Here is a 21072-nt window from a genome sequence, read left to right on the forward strand (position 1 = left end):
TTCCTTAACATAATGCCGAAAACCCGAAGTCTCTAGGTGGTCTGGTTGAGGAGGAGATAGAAGTGCAAGATTGGTGCGCACAGACAGAACAGAAATCATGAGTTAACAATCGCAATTTTGTCCGTAGGAAAATTGCGCTAAAAAGCATTTAATCAAGCTCCAAAAACAGCTGGTTTTGATATTGGGTGATCTGTGACTTCACACTGGCAAATACATTTGCATATTCCCGCCTCCAGAGAAAGACGTCAACCAATAGTTGTACATCATCGCACCATGCCCCCCCCCCCCCCCCCCCCCACTGGCGTTCAGTCACTCAACGACTGGCATTGCCTTCAGCGTCGCGTCCAGTTTAAACAGCTGGTTTGAGTCTCTGCACAGACGTCAATGTCCGAAACAAGTGGATGGTTTATTTTAATGGCGTCCCGGATCGTGTCGGAGGATTATATGTTTGTTCTGAGCATTTGACCGAGGCACAGAGTAATGACGAGTTCACATAGAAACGTTTGCTGACAGATGAAGACTGTTCTGGATCTAACAAACCATCAGTAAAGGATTTCATAATCCTTCGTCTGTAAATGACGGTTTTATGTGGATAATGTTTTCAAAACACTTGCTCGCGTGTAATAGCGAGTGGCCGTTCATAGTGTTTGCTACGCAGTGACGTTAGCCAATCATAACAGTGGGCATTTACCAGTTTGCTGATAAACCGGTCACACACAACCGTCTGACGTCTGACTGATAGTTTAGACTCTTTTATCAAGTAAAAGTCTTTTAGTATAATTGTACAAACGTCCTTCAGCTTGTGCTTCACGTGTCTTTCTGCTGTCAGATCTGACCTGGTTTTATCAAGTAAACACAAGAATAACTTTCATATTGTTAGATATATATTTAAAGGGGTCATGAACTGGCTTTTTAAAAAATTGTATATTGTTGTCTGAGGTCAACTTCTGACGTTCGCTTGGTTTTTACATTCAAAAACATCAAAATGAATAAGTAATAGGCTATTTTCCACCCTGGCTTTGAGCCTAGCTCCTGAAACGCTCGGTTTTTATGGGCATGCCGCATTGAAGACTTGGAAGTAAACGCCCACTGCTATGATTGGATAACAGTTTTGCATATTATAATGAGTTTCATGTAATGCGCGAATCGGTGGGCGGGGCTAAACAGGCATTGTTGAAGTAGGTGTTGATCTTCTTCTGCGGAGGCGGTGTTTGATACCCTTTGACGTCATAGATCCCCACTTTGAAAAACCTGTCGTTCACTGTGCCTGGTGTCAATAAAAGCTTTTATTGGACTAACAAGGAAGTTTTCAGTTCTGAAACTTACAGGATATTCTTATAGTATGATGACCTCTTATATGTCAAACGCTCAAGGAAAATTTGATTTCTCAGTTCATCACCCCTTTAAACTGGACTGAAGTGACTGAGGTTTACTTGATTATCATACATCATTCTTTAGAAAAATCATGAGCATCATTATTGGCAGATAAAGAGTGACAAATGATATTTATATGCATTTTATGTCAGTATCTGCTTTACTGTTATAAAGATCTCGTTGATTTACATGACAAGCATCACAATCTATATGAATATCAGCATCTGCACCAAATTGCATATTTTTGCTCAGTTTGATCCTGTTTTTTCCTCTATATTCTCACTATGAGCCATAAAAGCCTGATGGATCAAATATGATACCATTTTTTTTTTTTTTGATTTTCTAAAAATATTTTGTCTAAAGTTTAAATAAAACTGTTCCATTTAAACTTGCATTACAATAGTATTGTAATGTCAGTTTTTAAAGCATCTTCTTTTGTGTTCCACAGAAAGGTTTGAAACAACATAATGGTGAATACATAATTTATGTCAGAATACTCATTTTTGGGTTGACATTGTGAACAGTTTTGGGAATGAAGAGCATTTGGATTCTTCACTAAAGCCCAGAAACATGCAGATATGATGCTCATGTTTGAGTGAACGCTGCACTAAACTCCCAGATGGTGCTCAAGGTTATCGTTATGCTGCTATTTCATTGATAATTAGAACGTCAGGAATTAATATAAGACCCCGGACAGTGCCAGCATCTAATATTCTGTTGTGTGGACAAGGTGACTTTACCTATGAATTATGGAAAGTCATAAGTCTTGAAATGCACTGGGGATTAGTCCTGTTCTGCTTCTGACGGGTGTTTACTCTGGAAGGAAGAACTGCAGTGATCTTCTACATGTGATGATGATCTTCTACATGATGATCTTCTACATGATGATGATGATCTTCTACATGATGATCTTCTACATGATGATCTTCTACTTGTCGTTCACAGGAGCTCATTACTTGAAGGAGAGCACTCGAGGAGGCGGACACGACCTGCACAACTTCATCTCCTCTGGCTTTGTGACGCTGGGCCGAAGTCACGCTAAAGGTAACGTGATTCTATATCGCTGCTTAATGACTAACAAACTGAAAGTTCTGAAACTTACAGTATGTTTTATAGAACAATGGCCTCTTACATGTCAATTTCTGAGTTCAAGACCCTTTAATGTTGAGTAGTTTGTTAGTTGGTGTCACCGAAGGTTGTTCCCAAAGAAGCCAAAGCTTGAGTTTTACATACAAGAAACGAACGGAGCTACAGAGATTTCCACACGCTGCTCAAAGCTTTCAGAAATCAGTCCGCTCCACTGTTCCGGGTTTTCCATTTTCCATGAGAGAATCCTGTACCAGCTTTTCACACGGCACTTCCCAGAATAGAGTTCACAACAAACCTGTTTTATTTTCTATTTATTTTTTTATGAGATATGCAAATTTTGCAACCCTGTTATCCAAATTTGGGAGATGAGTAAATGCACATTTAAACCCTAAATATTTATATTTTTCTAGCATTAACTTTAATAAACATGAAAATTTAATTTAATTTGATTATCATTTCAATAGAAACGATAAATTATAAACACAGACACTGTATCAAGTGGATTTGATACAGTAAACAGTCCCAGTGGTCAATGTGCTCTCGCTCATAGGGATTAAAAATAAACTTCACTGAAAATCAAATAAGACAATGTGCCCTATTTTAACGATCTGAAACGCAAGTATCAAGCGCGAAACGCAAGTAACTTTGTGGGCGGGTCTCGGGCGCTGTTGCTATTATACCGGCGGGATAAACGACTCTTGCGCCCGACACAAATCTAAAATGTGTTGGTCTGAAGTCGCTTCATTACTCATAGGTGTGGTTTGGGCGTAACGTGAAATAAACCAATCAGAGCGTCATCTCACATTCCCTTTAAGAGCAGGCGCGCTTGTTCCATGGCGGATTGCTATTATAACGGCGGATTTGCAGGAGCGGTTCACAGCCGAGGAGACCGACGTTCCCGTCAGGGCCGTAAAACACAGAGAAGTGACATTGGGGATGGAGAAACACACACAGATTAGCTTCGGTTAAACAGGCGTATGATAATTTGGGTAAATGTGTAAGCTAGATTTATGCCTATTCTTTCACATCTTCATGGACACAACAATGATTTCCCTCGTGTGGTAATATTTTTCCTTGTAATTATGTATGATTTTCAAAAATGAGAACTGTGTAGATGAGAGAAGCAAAGTGTGTGTGTGTTGTGCTCACGCTACATTATGGTCAAGCATGCGCCCTTAAAATAGCCTCTGAATAACATGAGCAACGCACCACTGACTTTAGACGAGGTTTCTCCTGGTCAGTGGAGGAATTGTTTTCTGAAACTGCAAAATAGCACCAGGGAACGTTTGCGCCGAAACACGCCTCCTCTTTTCCCTGATCCGCCCCCGGGAGCGCAAGTTCATTCCCTAATTTACCGACGTGCGTCTGTGGAGGGAAAAATCCGCTGTGCGTCGGGTGAGAAATAAATAGGAATGAAACATGCGTCGTGTACAAAGTCAATTGCACTGGGTGCGAGATAGAGCCCCTATTCTCTTAAAATACTTTTTATTCAGACTCCTTCAGCATTTCTCATATGATCACAGTTTATTCACTATAGTTTAGAGAATGGTGATAAATATGAGCAGAACTCAGTTGATATTTGACTGGTTTTGTCCGTCCTTCTGTTAGACTGTCTCACACATGAATTATGTTGAATATCTGTCAGCTGTTAAATTTAACTACACAATTAGATAAAACCAGTTTAGCTCAGCCAATCACCAAGCAATGCTTCATTGTGTTCAGTCTGTGTGTAAAAAGAGCATTAGCAATTAAAGACAAAACACACAAAACACACTTCAGCAAAACATGATCAGCTCAAAGTGTCCCAATCATTTCTGGCCCCAAATTTGTATAAATGTTACTGGTAGTCTCTGCATGAAGAGTTTTTGTCTATAATGTGTCACAGTTTACTTTATTTTTCTCTCCTCACTTACAGAAATGAAATCAAGCGTAGCGTTAGTTCTGGCAGGTCACGTTACTCAAGCTCGCATCAGCTGACCCTCAGCTGATCCACATCTACCTATAGGAATACGACGCCTATCGCCATATACATATATAAGCTCCTTCAGTATTATCAGCAGCTATCACGTTTCTCAGGAGCTAATTACCCTCCTCCATCCCCAGCTCCTCCTCTCGCCCAGTCAGGATTTGACATTCTGATTCCCCTTGAATCAGAATAATTATCAAATAATGTTGTACTTTAAAATCTTGAATTAAATGTATTTGCAAATTTCCATGTTGGTTCTGTTCTGTTTACCCCAGGGGGGATTATTGCTGCTCTTATCCAAGCTAGGCCGCATGGATGCGCAGGGAGTTCTCGCCCAGAACAGAACCATACCGCCAATCCAAACTGCATGCTAATTGTCAATCATATTTGACGGTAGTGGTCCTGACAGAACTATAGTGTCCTGATCACACTAGTGAAAAAAATATCAAAAAGGATATCTCTGGTGTCTGAATAATGTTTGGTTGGACTGTATGTTATTTTAAAGATTTCTACTGAAAAACGAACCCTTTTGAACATGTGTGAAGGGTGTGTGTATCATCATCATCTCCACATCTGCAGTGTAACATGAGTAATGTGAATGTTCTGTGAGAGAGTGGAAGGTTTGCACCCGCCGCCTGATTTCTAACACGTACATGAAAACATCGAGCTTCATCTAATAGCCTTCGGTAAGGTGCCTTTCTTCATCCCACTCGCGTACAAGCCTTCCACATGTGTCAGTTCTCACTGGTTATGCAGCGATTAATATTCATGCGCTCTCTGCTGACTCAGACTGGGAACAATGAATCTACTCTCTGTGCAAAAGAATGGCTCATGAAAACCTGACAATATTAATGGCATTTCTGGAAGTCCTTTAAAGGGCAAGGAAACGCGGTGAGCAATGACGTGTGTCGGTGTTATAGCCGTCATGAGTGTGTCGTGGGTCAGTAACACACTACAGCTCTTAAACAGGGGAACTCGTAGTGATCGTCCAGAATAACCATGAGAGGAAAGACAATCTCCATTAGGACTGCAATTTCATTTCCTCAGTACAAAGCATTGACCTAAAATCCATTTATTCCCCCTGTCTGCCTGCAACCTGCCGAGACGTGTGTGTTTTGGGTTATGTGTCTTTAGTGCCCTTTTCACAATGGGCTATTCAGCATCTCGTGGTGGCGGTGGAGGGGATGGCTATTTTTGTTGGTCATAAAACATGAGAGAAAGGATCTGGACGCTGCAAGGCGAATGAATGCTTTCCAGACTGATGCGTTTCAACATGACAAAAACACCCTTCACTTCTCAGCCGGCTCGCCATGCTCTGTGATTGCCATTCTGTTTTTACTCTGGACAAGTTCATCTTGCTTTATCTCACTTACAGGGACCTTTTTTAATTTTCTTGGGGATTTTTACGACAAATGTTTAACGCATATATCTTCTAAAAGTTCATTATTTTAGACGCGCACTTGCATATATTTGGCTTTAAAGACAGAATGCATGGACTATGTGGCATACGTTCTAACTATAAAGGCAAAACTGTTTTGATATGAGACTGCTGACGTTGAGATGTCTAGTTTCTGCAGGATTCAACATTGACAGCGATTACAGTATTGACTGTTTAACTCAACATGGATGAAGAAGAGGTTTTGGAAAGACATATTTTCAGTGTTCATGATTTAACAATCAGTGCGGGTTGTACGTCTCACAGCCTCATTTAGCCATATTTTATACAGTCCAACCAGACATTATTCAGACACCAGATATCATTTTTTATATTGTTTCACTAGTGTGATCAGGACACTATAGCTTATTTCTGTAAGTGAGGGGAGCAAAATAAAGTAAACTGTGACATATTACACCCAACAACTCTTCATACTGCGACTACCAGTAAAATTATAAAAATTTGGGACCAAAAACTCTTCAGACACTTTGACCTGATTATGTTTTCTGAAGTGTTTTTTATTTAATTGCTAATGCGACCTTTTTGGTATTATCTAATTGTGTAGTTAAATTTAACAGCTGACAGATATTCAACATAATTCATGTGTGAGACAGTCTAACAGAAGGACGGACAAAACCAGTCAAATATCAACTGAGTTCTGCTCATATTTTATTACCATTTTCTAAACTATAGCGAATAAACTGATAATGTGAGAAATGTTGAAGATGTCTGGATATATTTTGGTTTGACTGTAAGTCCATTGATGACACTGATCATGTTTGATTCATTCCAGTGAAACCAGTGTTTTCGAACACATCTCTCCTCCTGATAATGATGACTGAGATGTTTCTCTCTCAGTGTGTGTGTCAGTGTGTGTGTCAGTGTGTGTGTGTCAGTGTGTGTGTCAGTGTGTGTGTCAGTGTGTGTGTCAGTGTGTGTGTCAGTGTGTGTGTGAGATGGTTTTCCTCAGACTCTCTCAGTGTGTGTGTCAGTGTGTGTGTGAGATGGTTTTCCTCAGACTCTCTCAGTGTGTGTGTCAGTGTGTGTGTCAGTGTGTGTGTCAGTGTGTGTGTCAGTGTGTGTGTCGGATGGTTTTCCTCAGACTCTCTCAGTGTGTGTGTCAGTGTGTGTGTCAGTGTGTGTGTCGGATGGTTTTCCTCATACTCTCTCAGTGTGTGTGTCAGTGTGTGTGTCAGTGTGTGTGTCAGTGTGTGTGTCAGTGTGTGTGTCGGATGGTTTTTCTCGGACTCTCTCAGTGTGTGTGTCAGTGTGTGTGTCAGCGTGTGTGTCAGTGTGTGTGTCGGATGGTTTTCCTCAGACTCTCTCAGTGTGTGTGTCGGACTCTCTCAGTGTGTGTGTGTCAGTGTGTGTGTCGGATGGTTTTTCTCGGACTCTCTCAGTGTGTGTGTCAGTGTGTGTGTCAGTGTGTGTGTCAGTGTGTGTGTCGGATGGTTTTCCTCAGACTCTCTCAGTGTGTGTCAGTGTGTGTGTCGGATGGTTTTTCTCGGACTCTCTCAGTGTGTGTGTCAGTGTGTGTGTCGGACTCTCTCAGTGTGTGTGTCAGTGTGTGTGTCAGTGTGTGTGTCGGACTCTCTCAGTGTGTGTGTCAGATGGTTTTTCTCGGACTCTCTCAGTGTGTGTGTCAGTGTGTGTGTCGGACTCTCTCAGTGTGTGTGTCAGTGTGTGTGTCAGTGTGTGTGTCGGACTCTCTCAGTGTGTGTGTGGGATGGCCGTTCTCTCCGTAACTAAAGCCGACATGTCGTGGAATGTTTTCCTGCTTGATGAGTTGCTGTGTTTCTCTCGGTCTTGTCGTCTGACTGTTGCCATGCCACTGGTTCTCTTCATCCTCACCTCTTCTGCCCTGCGCTCCAGAATAGCCCAGGCTTGGAGATTCACCATGGTGATTAAGGGTCGTTGAGGAGGCCGACTCTCGCTGTGCTGAAACATGTCGTCGAGTCATCATTATAAAGAGGCTCTGTGAATGTTGTGTTGCTCTCTGATGGTGAACACGCTTCACATGTGGCTGATCAAGAAAACAAACTCCTCGGCCAAAAGTTCAGTCATGCATGCTTGCGTCATCACGTCATGAACCTTATTTATTAAAGCTCTTAATGCCTTTAGTTCTGAGTATGAGTCGGTCGAGGGAGAGTTGAAACTTTTCTTTTGCATGCAGGGTTCGTACAAGGTGCTTAAAGTGCTCGAATTAGACTTTTTGAACTTTGAGTCTTGGAAAACCCTTTAAAACAGCCATATTTCTGAAAAGGTGCTTGAATTATTTGAAGAAAATAGGCAATATTAGAAAACAGTGTTTAATTTTATTGATAAAACAATCTTTATACACCCATCTGATATTGATATAGAGCCATTTCACAGAGCTATGAGCGTGATATTGCTCATATAATTATTCTAGTATATTATACAGCTTTCATTCTTCAGGTCAATATATATATATATACATACATATTCAAGGGAGAAAAAATCTGTTTGAATAAGGAAAGCGATATCTTTGTCATAGTATCCTTTTAATAGTTAAAGGGGTCATATAATGGTACATGCACTTTTACAAGTTGATTGTACTGAAATGTGTGTTGGCAGTGCCTGTACACAACCATCATAAAATGATAAAAATCCATCCAGTGTTTTTTTTTTTAATCTTCTTATGTTTTCCCGTCTCAAATCAAGCTGTTCGATTTTGTGATGTCACACGGTCAGACGCCCCTCCCACGATTGTTGATTGACAGCAGCGTTTCAACACAGACCCGCCCTCGCTCATGAGCGAGCTGTCAATCATAGTCCGCCATTGTTGATACGCTGGAGCACTGTCTATAAGCAGAATGGCGTCTAGCGATTGTGGTGTTCTGTTCTTGGGTGTAATAAGGAACACAGCAGTCATGCTGATGATGTTCCTAAACCCGAACCGCTGAAGACGCAGTGGCTGAGTTTGTTTTCGAAGGGAATATTCCCCACGATCAACGTCCATGCTTTCATGTTTGCGCGAATCATTTTACACACCAGACTGCTTTACACACGAGGGTCAGTATAAAGCTGGTTTTGCTGAGAAGCTGCTCCTGAAAAAAGGATCGGTACCAACTATTCGTGTTCCTGCTGCACCTCCAGAAGAAGAAGTGAGTGTAACGTTTTATTAACCTTTATATTAATATTTATATTAATCTTTGCAAATAGCTGCACGCTTCACGATGAATGCGGCTGTTTACACTCAGGTACATTACGGCATGTTTTCTATGTATGACATTCTCAATATAATTCATAATCCCATGTTTATAATGAACGACGCGTTATGGTTATTGTATGCACAGAACAGAGGGGCGGAGTCAGCAACGCTCATTATCATTTAAAGACACATGCACTGAAACGGCGTGCTGAAAACAGCTGTTTTTGACCAGGTAAAATGAGTGTTTTCTTACAATACTAATGAGAATTTTTAATTAAAGTATATTACACACTTTTAATTTAAACCCTAAAGAATCATATTAGCTTGTACAAAAATGGCATTATATGACCCCTTTAAAGTTCATTGCATCATTGCATCTTCTGCACTTTATTTGTGCCATTTTTTTTTATTAGTTTTTATTTATTTATCTATTTACATTTTTTATAATTTGAAAGATAGTTAAGATAATGTTTGATAAGTGAGATCTCTGATTGTTGTCCTTGAAAACCAAAAAGTAGTGCTTGAAAAGTCCTTGAAAGTCCTGGAATTTCATTTTACAGTATCTGTACGATCCCAAAGGAATTGTTTACCACAATCATTATTTGCACATTCATTTTCAAAACACATATCCAGTTTTTTTCTGTGGAACACAAAAGGAGAAATTGCTTTTTGACATCTGTCAAGAATTACAGATCTGCTGTAGATCTATATGATCGCTGTGTTTTAGAAACAGTCATTATTCAGTGATAATCCAGTGAGAAGACCAGATCAGTGAGTCAATGAATCGAACTAGGGAATCAAATCAGTGAATGAATCATTCTTTCAGTGAGTCAGTTGAATTGATTCTCAAATTGGATTTCACAAATCAGTGACTCAAATATTCATTCCCAATGTTTCTCGCGTTCACAAGATTTCCTGTGAACTATGACTTATATTTATATGGAGCACATGCTGCTATTTTTAGTTGTTTTTAACAGACGTGGTTACTATAAACTGTGTACCTGTATAAAGACAGTGAGTAAAAATATGATCAAATATACCAGATAGTAGAACATTTTCTCTCTGCAAGCTACACACATTTAATATCCAGCAATATTATTGATCTCCTGCACTGACAGCATTATATGAGAACTGAACTGAGCTGGTCGATGACATCACGGTTTCTCAGAGCGGATATATATATATATATATTTAAATGAAGTAAATGAATAACTTTTTTACGACAGAAATGAACCATCACTGAACTTACTTAAGCTGGACTGTGACGCTATTTTCTTCTAGACACAATCTTTGTTGTATTATTTTCCTGTTATCTCTGTAAAGCTGCTCTGAAACTCTGTGTTGTAAAAAACGCTATAGAAATAAAGCTGACTTGACAATCAAAGCAGAACTAATAATTATTCATATCCGTATGTATCCCAAAGTCACCGTCCATTGACACGGCTGGTTCCTGGACAGGGACAGATATGATGGGTTTTCAAGGCTCTGACCTTTGGTTCTGCTCGGCTTGAATATAGAGCAGTTCCCCGAAGAGATGGAGACCGTTCTTTCACACAGACGTGTTGATATGCTCGTCCTCATGTCTTCTTTCAGCAGAGCCTCCGTGAGCGGGGAGGAGAAGCAGTGGTTGCACACTGACCCAGAGCTTTGGGAATTCAACAATCGTTCTGTCGGTTTCACCCTGTTGTGTCCTGTCTTCAGCTCACTATCTTTCAGTTAGAACAGCGCAAACATGCATTTCAGTCTGGGACTAGCCTAAACCTCATCTGGGAACCCGGGGGAAGATCTTGCCTTTAAGTCTCTGCAACTGCGACTTTATTGTATGTATCTCTAACGGTGTGACTATTTCTTATTTTCATCTTTCTCTCACAATAACCTTCTTATTTGTTTACTTTGTGGTGGAAATGGGCTTTTATAGTCTGGTAATGCAAATCCCTGAAGTGCCCAGACTGAGCTTGAGTTTGATATTGAGTTGTGCGGACACAAGTCTGTTCACCCTATATATAGAAACCTTTCTACATGGGATCATTTTATGGACTTAAAAATATCCACAAACCACTAGATCAATGTTACATCTTTTGTTGAGTTGTGTACTTACATTATCCCAAATGTTTCAAACAATGTTTAAATCCAGAGAAATCAGCTATTTTAACCAGGACACGGACCGTGTCATTGCATCGCCTGTTGATGACGTCATATCCACGTTTCCCTCGATTTCCAGGTTTACTTAGAAACCATGCAAACAAAGACACTTTAATATATTATGCGTTTTCTTAGACATGTGAGCAACTGTTTGGATACTTTTATCATCAGAAAACCAATCCTTGATAAATAGCCAAACACGGTTAGTCTTCACTTGTTTTCTTGATTTACCGCGAGTACTATGTGTTTATCATCGGAGGCAACACTATTTTGTCAAATGGCTAATATAGCATAAGCAGAGAGAGCTTTCTCCATCATTAAAATATATTAGCTACACAAGTCATTAGGGGTGTAACGATTCATCAACTACATCGATGTATTGATTTATATTCCTATGATCCAACTACATCGATCTGTGCTCGGCAAGTTGGCCTTCCGGACGACATATATCGATCTAACATCGTTTTAAAAGGTAATGAATCGATTGTATCGATACTAGGAAATAACGCATTGGATTTAAGCACGTCAGACTTTATATGGATGTTTTTTCTTAGCACTTTTAATGATAAAGGCGTTAAACGTTACTCGATTCAGTCTGCCTATCTGTGACGTCGTCGCCATGCGTGACGCGCGAGCAGCAGCGCGAAGACAACAAGCAGCGCGAAGACAACAAGCAGCGCGAAGACAACAAGCAGCTTGAAGTGAAGTCTCTCACCTCAGACACACGGGCTCTCCTGTCCTCTCAGCCGCTATACTGCATTATCGCGCACTCTTCAGTTACATGGGCAAATGCGCCGGCGCGCGCTGTATCACTTCACTAAAGCGCAAAAGACATACGAGCATGCAACGTCGTAAATTAGTAAGTTAAGTTAAGTTCTTCTAAGTATTGTGTGTCACCATGGTAGGCTAATTGTTGTTTGTTTCCATAACAAAATGCCACTTACTGGTTATTTTGTATATTTTTTTATGACTGTGGAGGCTCATACCAAGATTGTATTAACAAAAACTAGTTTGGGACTGCTATATAGCTTAACCTCGCAGTGCCTACTGTTTATCAGTATTTGTCATATTCTTACATTTTTTTTTGTATATTAAGTAAAGGGGGACAGAACTTGTGTGTCAACAATTTTTGTGTAAACAAATGTATTATAATAGGCCTATATAATTAATAAAAAGGTGGGTCGCGGCTTGATGACCATGGGGAAATGTGGGTCCCATGGCCAAACTATTCAAAACATCATTCAGTGTTGTGATAATCGTAATTAATAATCACAATTACAATTTCAAGGGAATAATCGACAATTATGATTTTTGTCATAATCGTGCAGTCCTACGTTATTCAAATAAAATGTGAATGCATTTGACATTAATTGTTGTTTACTTGTTTGTTTATATCCATAATTAATTGATACCTGATTCCCTTACAAGAATTGTTGGCTAAAAATTCACTGAATCGATTTCAAGTCCCTGAATCGTTTCGGATCGGATCGTTCTAAATGAACCAATATCGTCCTTGAATCGTATCCACAACCACGAATCGTTTCACCCCTACAAGTCATCCAGTTTATATTAATATGGTATTCTAATATCGATCTAGATTACTGAAGTGTCTCAGAGCGATTACATAACTTCCAACACACTCAAATGTATTTAGTCTGATTGTTTTAACCATGTACAATCTCGGGATGTGAGTCGCGGGTCTGTCCCGTTAGCATTCGCTCCAGCGGCTCTCAGTCCTGCTTCATACCACAGTAACATTAATAAAACTGTAACACATTCGCTCATCCATGAACATGATTTCTGCCCGAGTCTGTCGGATTCCTCTCGCTCGGCTGTGGATTGAAGACGACACTCCCATTATTCCACGCTCATCCTTCGTTTTGAATAAGCGACCTCTAGTGGCGAAAATTACGTATTGTGCCTTTAAGTTCATATTTTATTTTAAATGAAATTTTATAAATAAAACAGTTTGTTAAAATACTTCACTAGAAAAAAAATAAATAACTTGTTATATATGAAAGTATTATGCAATCATTTAAGACATTTCTCCTTATATAGAACCTTTTTGGCATTTTTTAGTGTTCTTTAAAACCGAGTCAAGAGTCCTAGAGGATTACACTTTATTTTGATGGTCCCTTTTGAATATTCTGAATGAGAATCAAACTGTGCAGCTTCATGTTAACAAAGAGAAAAAGAGAAAAAGATTCCCCCCTTCTATGTAAAGCGCTTTGAGTGCCGAGAAAAGTGCTGTGTAAATGTAATGAATTAATTATTATTATTATTATTATTATTATTATTAAACTAACTCTCATTAGAGTATTAGTAGACTGTCTGCTTAATATCTGCTAACTCTTTATTTTGATGCTCCTCAACAGACATTCTACTGACTATCTTTGAAATTACACGTCAAATTATTCTACTAACCCGAACCCAGTCCACTAATACTCTACTAATACTCTACTAATACTCTAATGAGAGCTAGTAGACATGTAGGTGCAACGTTACTTATAGTCAACAGAATGGGTTAAAAAGACCATCAAAATACAGTGAAACCCCTAGAGTTCTAGAACCCCATTAAAGGGTTATTTCTGAGTGTAATGTTTCTCTCTGAATGAGGAGGAGTATCTCCATAAATGTTTAAGTAATCTTCAAATTCAGTCCTTTTTCCCACTCATTTGAAAAACAATATTTTGAAATATCCATTCCAATAATATAAGTCAGTCTGACAGATATTAAAATGCTCTGAAATTCTCTTATTATTCTTGAGCTGAGAACTCATTGGCATTTCTCCCATGATATGTTAAATATTGCTGATTTGCATATCAGTTTTGAAATATCTTTCGGACTGCACGCTTTGATTGACGGCCTCCAAATCAGATGGGATTTTAAACAGGCCATTTTAAAATGATCAAGGTTTGAGTTCAGTCCACAATTTAAACCGACATTGACTGGTTTAGTCTCGTCTAACTCTCGTCTAACTCCACCAGGCTTGATTGGTTCCTGCGATCCTTCATTATTATGCAGGGAATGATTATATCAGAAAACATACTTTGCTTTGATTGACAGAACAACTGGTGGGTGGAAGGATTGGATTTTAAGCGATTTTTCCGTGGCTGAAAAGTTATTAACACACACCTCCTTCTCTCATAAGCAACATTAAATCATCCTGACTGATGCCTGATTGCAGTTTATGATGTTATGGAAATACGGTGCCATTGAAGACCAAAGCTGTGTGAGACTCAGTGCCACCGGTGGGTTTTATAACCTCTGGACGTAAACCAGTAGATTTGTAAAGCACGATTGGCTGGTGTTTGGAAACTGATTAGGAGAGAAAGGTGGATTTGCAGTTATCATTTTGTGTCAATATGCTGAATTAAGGGGTGAAATCATACCCTATATATTGTATGGACGATATGATGATACAGTACATCACCTGGATGTAGACCTATATTGTATATTGTATAAAGTGTTCACAGGCAAATTTATGTATTTCCCCGGCGTCAAAATCAGGCTCATATAAATGTCAGGAAACACGATTCCTGCTGAAAGTCAATATCCACGGATCACTGGATCTTTGGTGAGTTGCAAGGAACACTATATTGAGTCCAACCTTTAGTTTAAACTGATAATCGTTTGTTTTACTGGCGTTTTCGCAGTTTCCACTATTAAATCCAGTCATTCAGCAGCTCTTCTGCCACTCAGTGTGAGGGAGTGTGTTCCCGCGGGAAACTGACGTCAGTGCATAACCTCCATTACTGCAGCTTCAAGCTGGATAGCCCCGCCCACGGGGAATCTGATTGGTCGTCTCCACACGCTCTTCTGATTGGCTGTGATTGAGTCACAGTTTCTCCTTCAGTGTGGACGGATAAATGATTTGTCACGTCGACAGCCTCTTCAACCCAGAGTCCTGCAGAGTTGAGCTCCAGTCCTAATCAAACACACGAGGCCAGCGAGCCGTCCAAACTGTCAGGATCCTTACCGACAAATTCATTAGTGTGAAAACAATCAGGAAAATCCTCCCACTGTGTCCATAAACAGCAGAATCTGTAAATGTCAGCACAGTCGTGCTCATCTCGCTCCATATTCCCTGATCAACATATTCCCTGCGCTCCAGGACCAAAACACCAAGAGAAATCCTTTCTGAAATCCTTCCAGCTCGAGAAAGAGGTTGTGCTTCATTTTCTAGAAACTCAGGCCTTGTCCACACTAATGTTTTCCTTTGAAAACGCATCTTTTTCTCTCCGGTTTGGCCATCCGTCCACTGAGACGCCGCTCTTATTAATGAAAACAAACCTTTTTGAAACGCTCTCCAAAGTGGATAAATTTGAAAACGCCGTTTTCGTGTTGTAGTGTGGACTGGGAAAACTGACAGATTTGAAAATGATGATGTAAGTTTAGTCATGTGACGCATATTTAACTTAATTTCAGTTTCTAATTTCTATGGCTATGTCTCCATTAATCCGGATAGATTTGAAACCGGCGTTTTCGTTTCCAAATGCTCTCCGTCCACACTAGCGTTTCCAGGCGTTCTCCGTCCACACTAGCGTTTCCAGGCGTTCTCCATCCACACTAGCGTTTCCAAACGCTCTCCGTCCACACTAGCGTTTCCAGATGCTCTCCGTCCACACTAGCGTTTCCAGGCGCTCTCCGTCCACACTAGCGTTTCCAGATGCTCTCCGTCCACACTAGCGTTTCCAGGTGTTCTCCGTCCACACTAGCGTTTCCAGGCGCTCTCCGTCCACACTAGCGTTTCCAGGCGTTCTCCGTCCACACTAGCGTTTCCAGGCGTTCTCCGTCCACACTAGCGTTTCCAGGCGCTCTCCGTCCACACTAGCGTTTCCAGGTGTTCTCCGTCCACACTAGCGTTTCCAGGTGTTCTCCGTCCACACTAGCGTTTCCAGGCGTTCTCCGTCCACACTAGCGTTTCCAGATGCTCTCCGTCCACACTAGCGTTTCCAGGCGTTCTCCGTCCACACTAGCGTTTCCAGATGCTCTCCGTCCACACTAGCGTTTCCAGGTGTTCTCCGTCCACACTAGCGTTTCCAGGCGCTCTCCGTCCACACTAGCGTTTCCAGGCGCTCTCCGTCCACACTAGCGTTTCCAGGCGTTCTCCGTCCACACTAGCGTTTCCAGGCGCTCTCCGTCCACACTAGCGTTTCCAGGTGTTCTCCGTCCACACTAGCGTTTCCAGGTGTTCTCCGTCCACACTAGCGTTTCCAGGCGTTCTCCGTCCACACTAGCGTTTCCAGATGCTCTCCGTCCACACTAGCGTTTCCAGGCGTTCTCCGTCCACACTAGCGTTTCCAGGCGTTCTCCGTCCACACTAGCGTTTCCAGATGCTCTCCGTCCACACTAGCGTTTCCAGGCGTTCTCCGTCCACACTAGCGTTTCCAGGCGCTCTCCGTCCACACTAGCGTTTCCAGGCGTTCTCCGTCCACACTAGCGTTTCCAGGCGTTCTCCGTCCACACTAGCGTTTCCAGGCGTTCTCCGTCCACACTAGCGTTTCCAGGCGTTCTCCGTCCACACTAGCGTTTCCAGGCGTTCTCCGTCCACACTAGCGTTTCCAGGCGTTCTCCGTCCACACTAGCGTTTCCAGGCGTTCTCCGTCCACACTAGCGTTTCCAGATGCTCTCCGTCCACACTAGCGTTTCCAGGCGTTCTCCGTCCACACTAGCGTTTCCAGGTGTTCTCCGTCCACACTAGCGTTTCCAGGCGTTCTCCGTCCACACTAGCGTTTCCAGGCGTTCTCCGTCCACACTAGCGTTTCCAGATGCTCTCCGTCCACACTAGCGTTTCCAGGCGTTCTCCGTCCACACTAGCGTTTCCAGATGCTCTCCGTCCACACTAGCGTTTCCAGGCGTTCTCCGTCCACACTAGCGTTTCCAAACGCTCTCCGTCCACACTAGCGTTTCCAGGCGTTCTCCGTCCACACTAGCGTTTCCAAACGCTCTCCGTCCACACTAGCGTTTCCAGGTGTTCTCCGTCCACACTAGCGTTTCCAGGCGTTCTCCGTCCACACTAGCGTTTCCAAACGCTCTCCGTCCACACTAGCGTTTCCAGGCGCTCTCCGTCCACACTAGCGTTTCCAAACGCTCTCCGTCCACACTAGCGTTTCCAGGCGTTCTCCGTCCACACTAGCGTTTCCAGGCGTTCTCCGTCCACACTAGCGTTTCCAGGCGTTCTCCGTCCACACTAGCGTTTCCAGATGCTCTCCGTCCACACTAGCGTTTCCAGGCGTTCTCCGTCCACACTAGCGTTTCCAGGCGCTCTCCGTCCACACTAGCGTTTCCAAACGCTCTCCGTCCACACTAGCGTTTCCAGGCGCTCTCCGTCCACACTAGCGTTTCCAGATGCTCTCCGTCCACACTAGCGTTTCCAGGCGTTCTCCGTCCACACTAGCGTTTCCAAACGCTCTCCGTCCACACTAGCGTTTCCAGACGCTCTCCGTCCACACTAGCGTTTCCAAACGCTCTCCGTCCACACTAGCGTTTCCAAACGCTCTCCGTCCACACTAGCGTTTCCAAACGCTCTCCGTCCACACTAGCGTTTCCAGGCGTTCTCCGTCCACACTAGCGTTTCCAGGTGTTCTCCGTCCACACTAGCGTTTCCAAACGCTCTCCGTCCACACTAGCGTTTCCAGGCGTTCTCCGTCCACACTAGCGTTTCCAGGCGTTCTCCGTCCACACTAGCGTTTCCAGATGCTCTCCGTCCACACTAGCGTTTCCAGGCGTTCTCCGTCCACACTAGCGTTTCCAAACGCTCTCCGTCCACACTAGCGTTTCCAAACGCTCTCCGTCCACACTAGCGTTTCCAGGCGTTCTCCGTCCACACTAGCATTTCCAAACGCTCTCCGTCCACACTAGCGTTTCCAGGCGTTCTCCGTCCACACTAGCGTTTCCAGGCGCTCTCCGTCCACACTAGCGTTTCCAAGCGTTCTCCGTCCACACTAGCGTTTCCAGGCGTTCTCCGTCCACACTAGCGTTTCCAGGCGTTCTCCGTCCACACTAGCGTTTCCAGGCGTTCTCCGTCCACACTAGCGTTTCCAGGCGTTCTCCGTCCACACTAGCGTTTCCAAACGCTCTCCGTCCACACTAGCGTTTCCAGGCGTTCTCCGTCCACACTAGCGTTTCCAAACGCTCTCCGTCCACACTAGCGTTTCCAGGCGTTCTCCGTCCACACTAGCGTTTCCAGGCGTTCTCCGTCCACACTAGCGTTTCCAGGCGTTCTCCGTCCACACTAGCGTTTCCAAACGCTCTCCGTCCACACTAGCGTTTCCAGGCGTTCTCCGTCCACACTAGCGTTTCCAAACGCTCTCCGTCCACACTAGCGTTTCCAGGCGTTCTCCGTCCACACTAGCGTTTCCAGGCGTTCTCCGTCCACACTAGCGTTTCCAGATGCTCTCCGTCCACACTAGCGTTTCCAGGCGTTCTCCGTCCACACTAGCGTTTCCAAACGCTCTCCGTCCACACTAGCGTTTCCAGGCGTTCTCCGTCCACACTAGCGTTTCCAGGCGTTCTCCGTCCACACTAGCGTTTCCAGACGTTCTCCGTCCACACTAGCGTTTCCAGATGCTCTCCGTCCACACTAGCGTTTCCAGGCGTTCTCCGTCCACACTAGCGTTTCCAGGCGCTCTCCGTCCACACTAGTGTTTCCAGGCGTTCTCCGTCCACACTAGCGTTTCCAAACGCTCTCCGTCCACACTAGCGTTTCCAGGCGTTCTCCGTCCACACTAGCGTTTCCAGGCGTTCTCCGTCCACACTAGCATTTCCAGGCGCTCTCCGTCCACACTAGTGTTTCCAGGCGTTCTCCGTCCACACTAGCGTTTCCAAACGCTCTCCGTCCACACTAGCGTTTCCAGGCGTTCTCCGTCCACACTAGCGTTTCCAGGCGTTCTCCGTCCACACTAGCGTTTCCAGGCGTTCTCCGTCCACACTAGCGTTTCCAGGCGTTCTCCGTCCACACTAGCATTTCCAGGCGCTCTCCGTCCACACTAGCATTTCCAGACGCTCTCCGTCCACACTAGCGTTTCCAGGCGTTCTCCGTCCACACTAGCGTTTCCAGGCGCTCTCCGTCCACACTAGCGTTTCCAGGCGTTCTCCGTCCACACTAGCGTTTCCAGGCGTTCTCCGTCCACACTAGCGTTTCCAGGCGCTCTCCGTCCACACTAGCGTTTCCAGGCGTTCTCCGTCCACACTAGCGTTTCCAAACGCTCTCCGTCCACACTAGCGTTTCCAGGCGTTCTCCGTCCACACTAGCATTTCCAGGCGCTCTCCGTCCACACTAGCGTTTCCAGACGCTCTCCGTCCACACTAGCGTTTCCAGGCGCTCTCCGTCCACACTAGCGTTTCCAGGCGTTCTCAGTCCACACTAGCGTTTCCAGGCGTTCTCCGTCCACACTAGCGTTTCCAGGCGTTCTCCGTCCACACTAGCGTTTCCAGGCGTTCTCCGTCCACACTAGCGTTTCCAGGCGTTCTCCGTCCACACTAGCGTTTCCAGGCGTTCTCCGTCCACACTAGCGTTTCCAGGCGTTCTCCGTCCACACTAGCGTTTCCAGGCGTTCTCCGTCCACACTAGCGTTTCCAGGCGTTCTCCGTCCACACTAGCGTTTCCAGGCGTTCTCCAAAAGTTCCTCATCCACACTGAAACGGCAGAAACGCTGAGTTCCCCGTACAGCGCTTAAACCCTCACAGAAGCGCACTGAGATGATACAGATGGGAAATAAATGATCAAGTTATCGCTCGATTCTTCTGGCAGGATCATTTTATTCAGCAAATATCTCCTCATTCACTGATCGTCCAGGTCGCTCTCACTCACTATTAGATGTTCGGTCTAAAACCAAACTTCTCATGTTTCACCGCAGGACAGCAGATGCGAGTGTGTTTTCTGTCATGTATGCAGGACTGTGATATGAAGAGTGTGTGAAGGAACATATTTCAGCAGCTGTGTGAAAGAGAACATATGCGTCACATGACTAAACTTACGTCATTGTTTTCAAATACCTCAGTTTTCACAGTCCATAACGACGTTTTCACATTTATCCACTTTGGAAAGTGTTTTCATATCCGAGAGAGAGAAAAAAAAGTTGCATTTTCAAACAAGAACTTATTAGTGTGGACAAGGCCTCAAACTGAGGGCCAAAGTATCGTATACCTGACGGCAAACATAAGACTTTTTTTTATCCTTTATTATCCCATATTTTATCCATTTGTCCTTTATGTTTAGATTTTTTATGTTTATGGAGCTTTTATCTTGATTTAGTATTTTTCTTTTTCATTTGCTGACGTGAAAAGAATCAAGTCTCCATTAAAAATCCAGTTTTCTTCATGATGGGACAATGTGAGGAGAAATGATATTGCTAGACATTAGAGAACATTCATGCAAATCCTTTTTCTTTTATATGCTAAAGGGCTTTATGCTAATTTACAGTTCTTTCGCGGGAGGTGAAATGTCTTGAACGGATCATATTATTATTAGAGAACATTTGATCATAAACTTTTACACACAGTCAGACCTAGAAACACTAGTTTAGCTTAGACTACCCAAGTGATGGAGATGTTTCTTTAAATATTTCTGTGGTTATATTTTTTTTATCTTTTTCATCTTCTCCTTTTACACGATTCCTTTATTTCATACTGATGTGAAATTCTCATTCTCATAAATGTAAGAGAAACCAGAAACACAATTCCTACTAGACCTGCATGAAATCTCATGAAAGTTTCAACGGCGAAATAGAAGGAAAACTCTTGCCTTTCCAAATCATTTAAGCTTTCCTGCTGTTCTCCAGCACTGTGTGTTCTTCCGCTTCAGGAGAACAGACGGGATTGGTCCTCTCCGACGAGCTGAGCGTGAGGGACGGGCAGAGACTAATACTAATGTACAGTATCAATCAGTTT

The 21072-nt window shown here is 43.1% G+C and overlaps 1 protein-coding gene across 7 annotated transcripts in view; it reads left to right on the plus strand.

Annotated features, from left to right (window-relative positions):
• Positions 1–21072, plus strand: part of LOC307147512 (shisa family member 6) — an 83020-nt gene that overhangs the window by 12350 nt on the left and 49598 nt on the right. For all 7 annotated transcript variants that reach the window (XM_079852264.1, XM_079852265.1, XM_079852268.1 and 4 more), the window contains exon 4: positions 2320–2418. In XM_079852264.1, the coding sequence (XP_079708390.1) occupies positions 2320–2418 (99 nt within the window). The remainder of the gene's footprint in view (positions 1–2319; positions 2419–21072) is intronic.

The sequence above is a fragment of the Squalius cephalus genome (assembly GCF_949319135.1).
Source record: "Squalius cephalus genome assembly, chromosome: 19".
NCBI lineage: Eukaryota > Metazoa > Chordata > Actinopteri > Cypriniformes > Leuciscidae > Squalius > Squalius cephalus.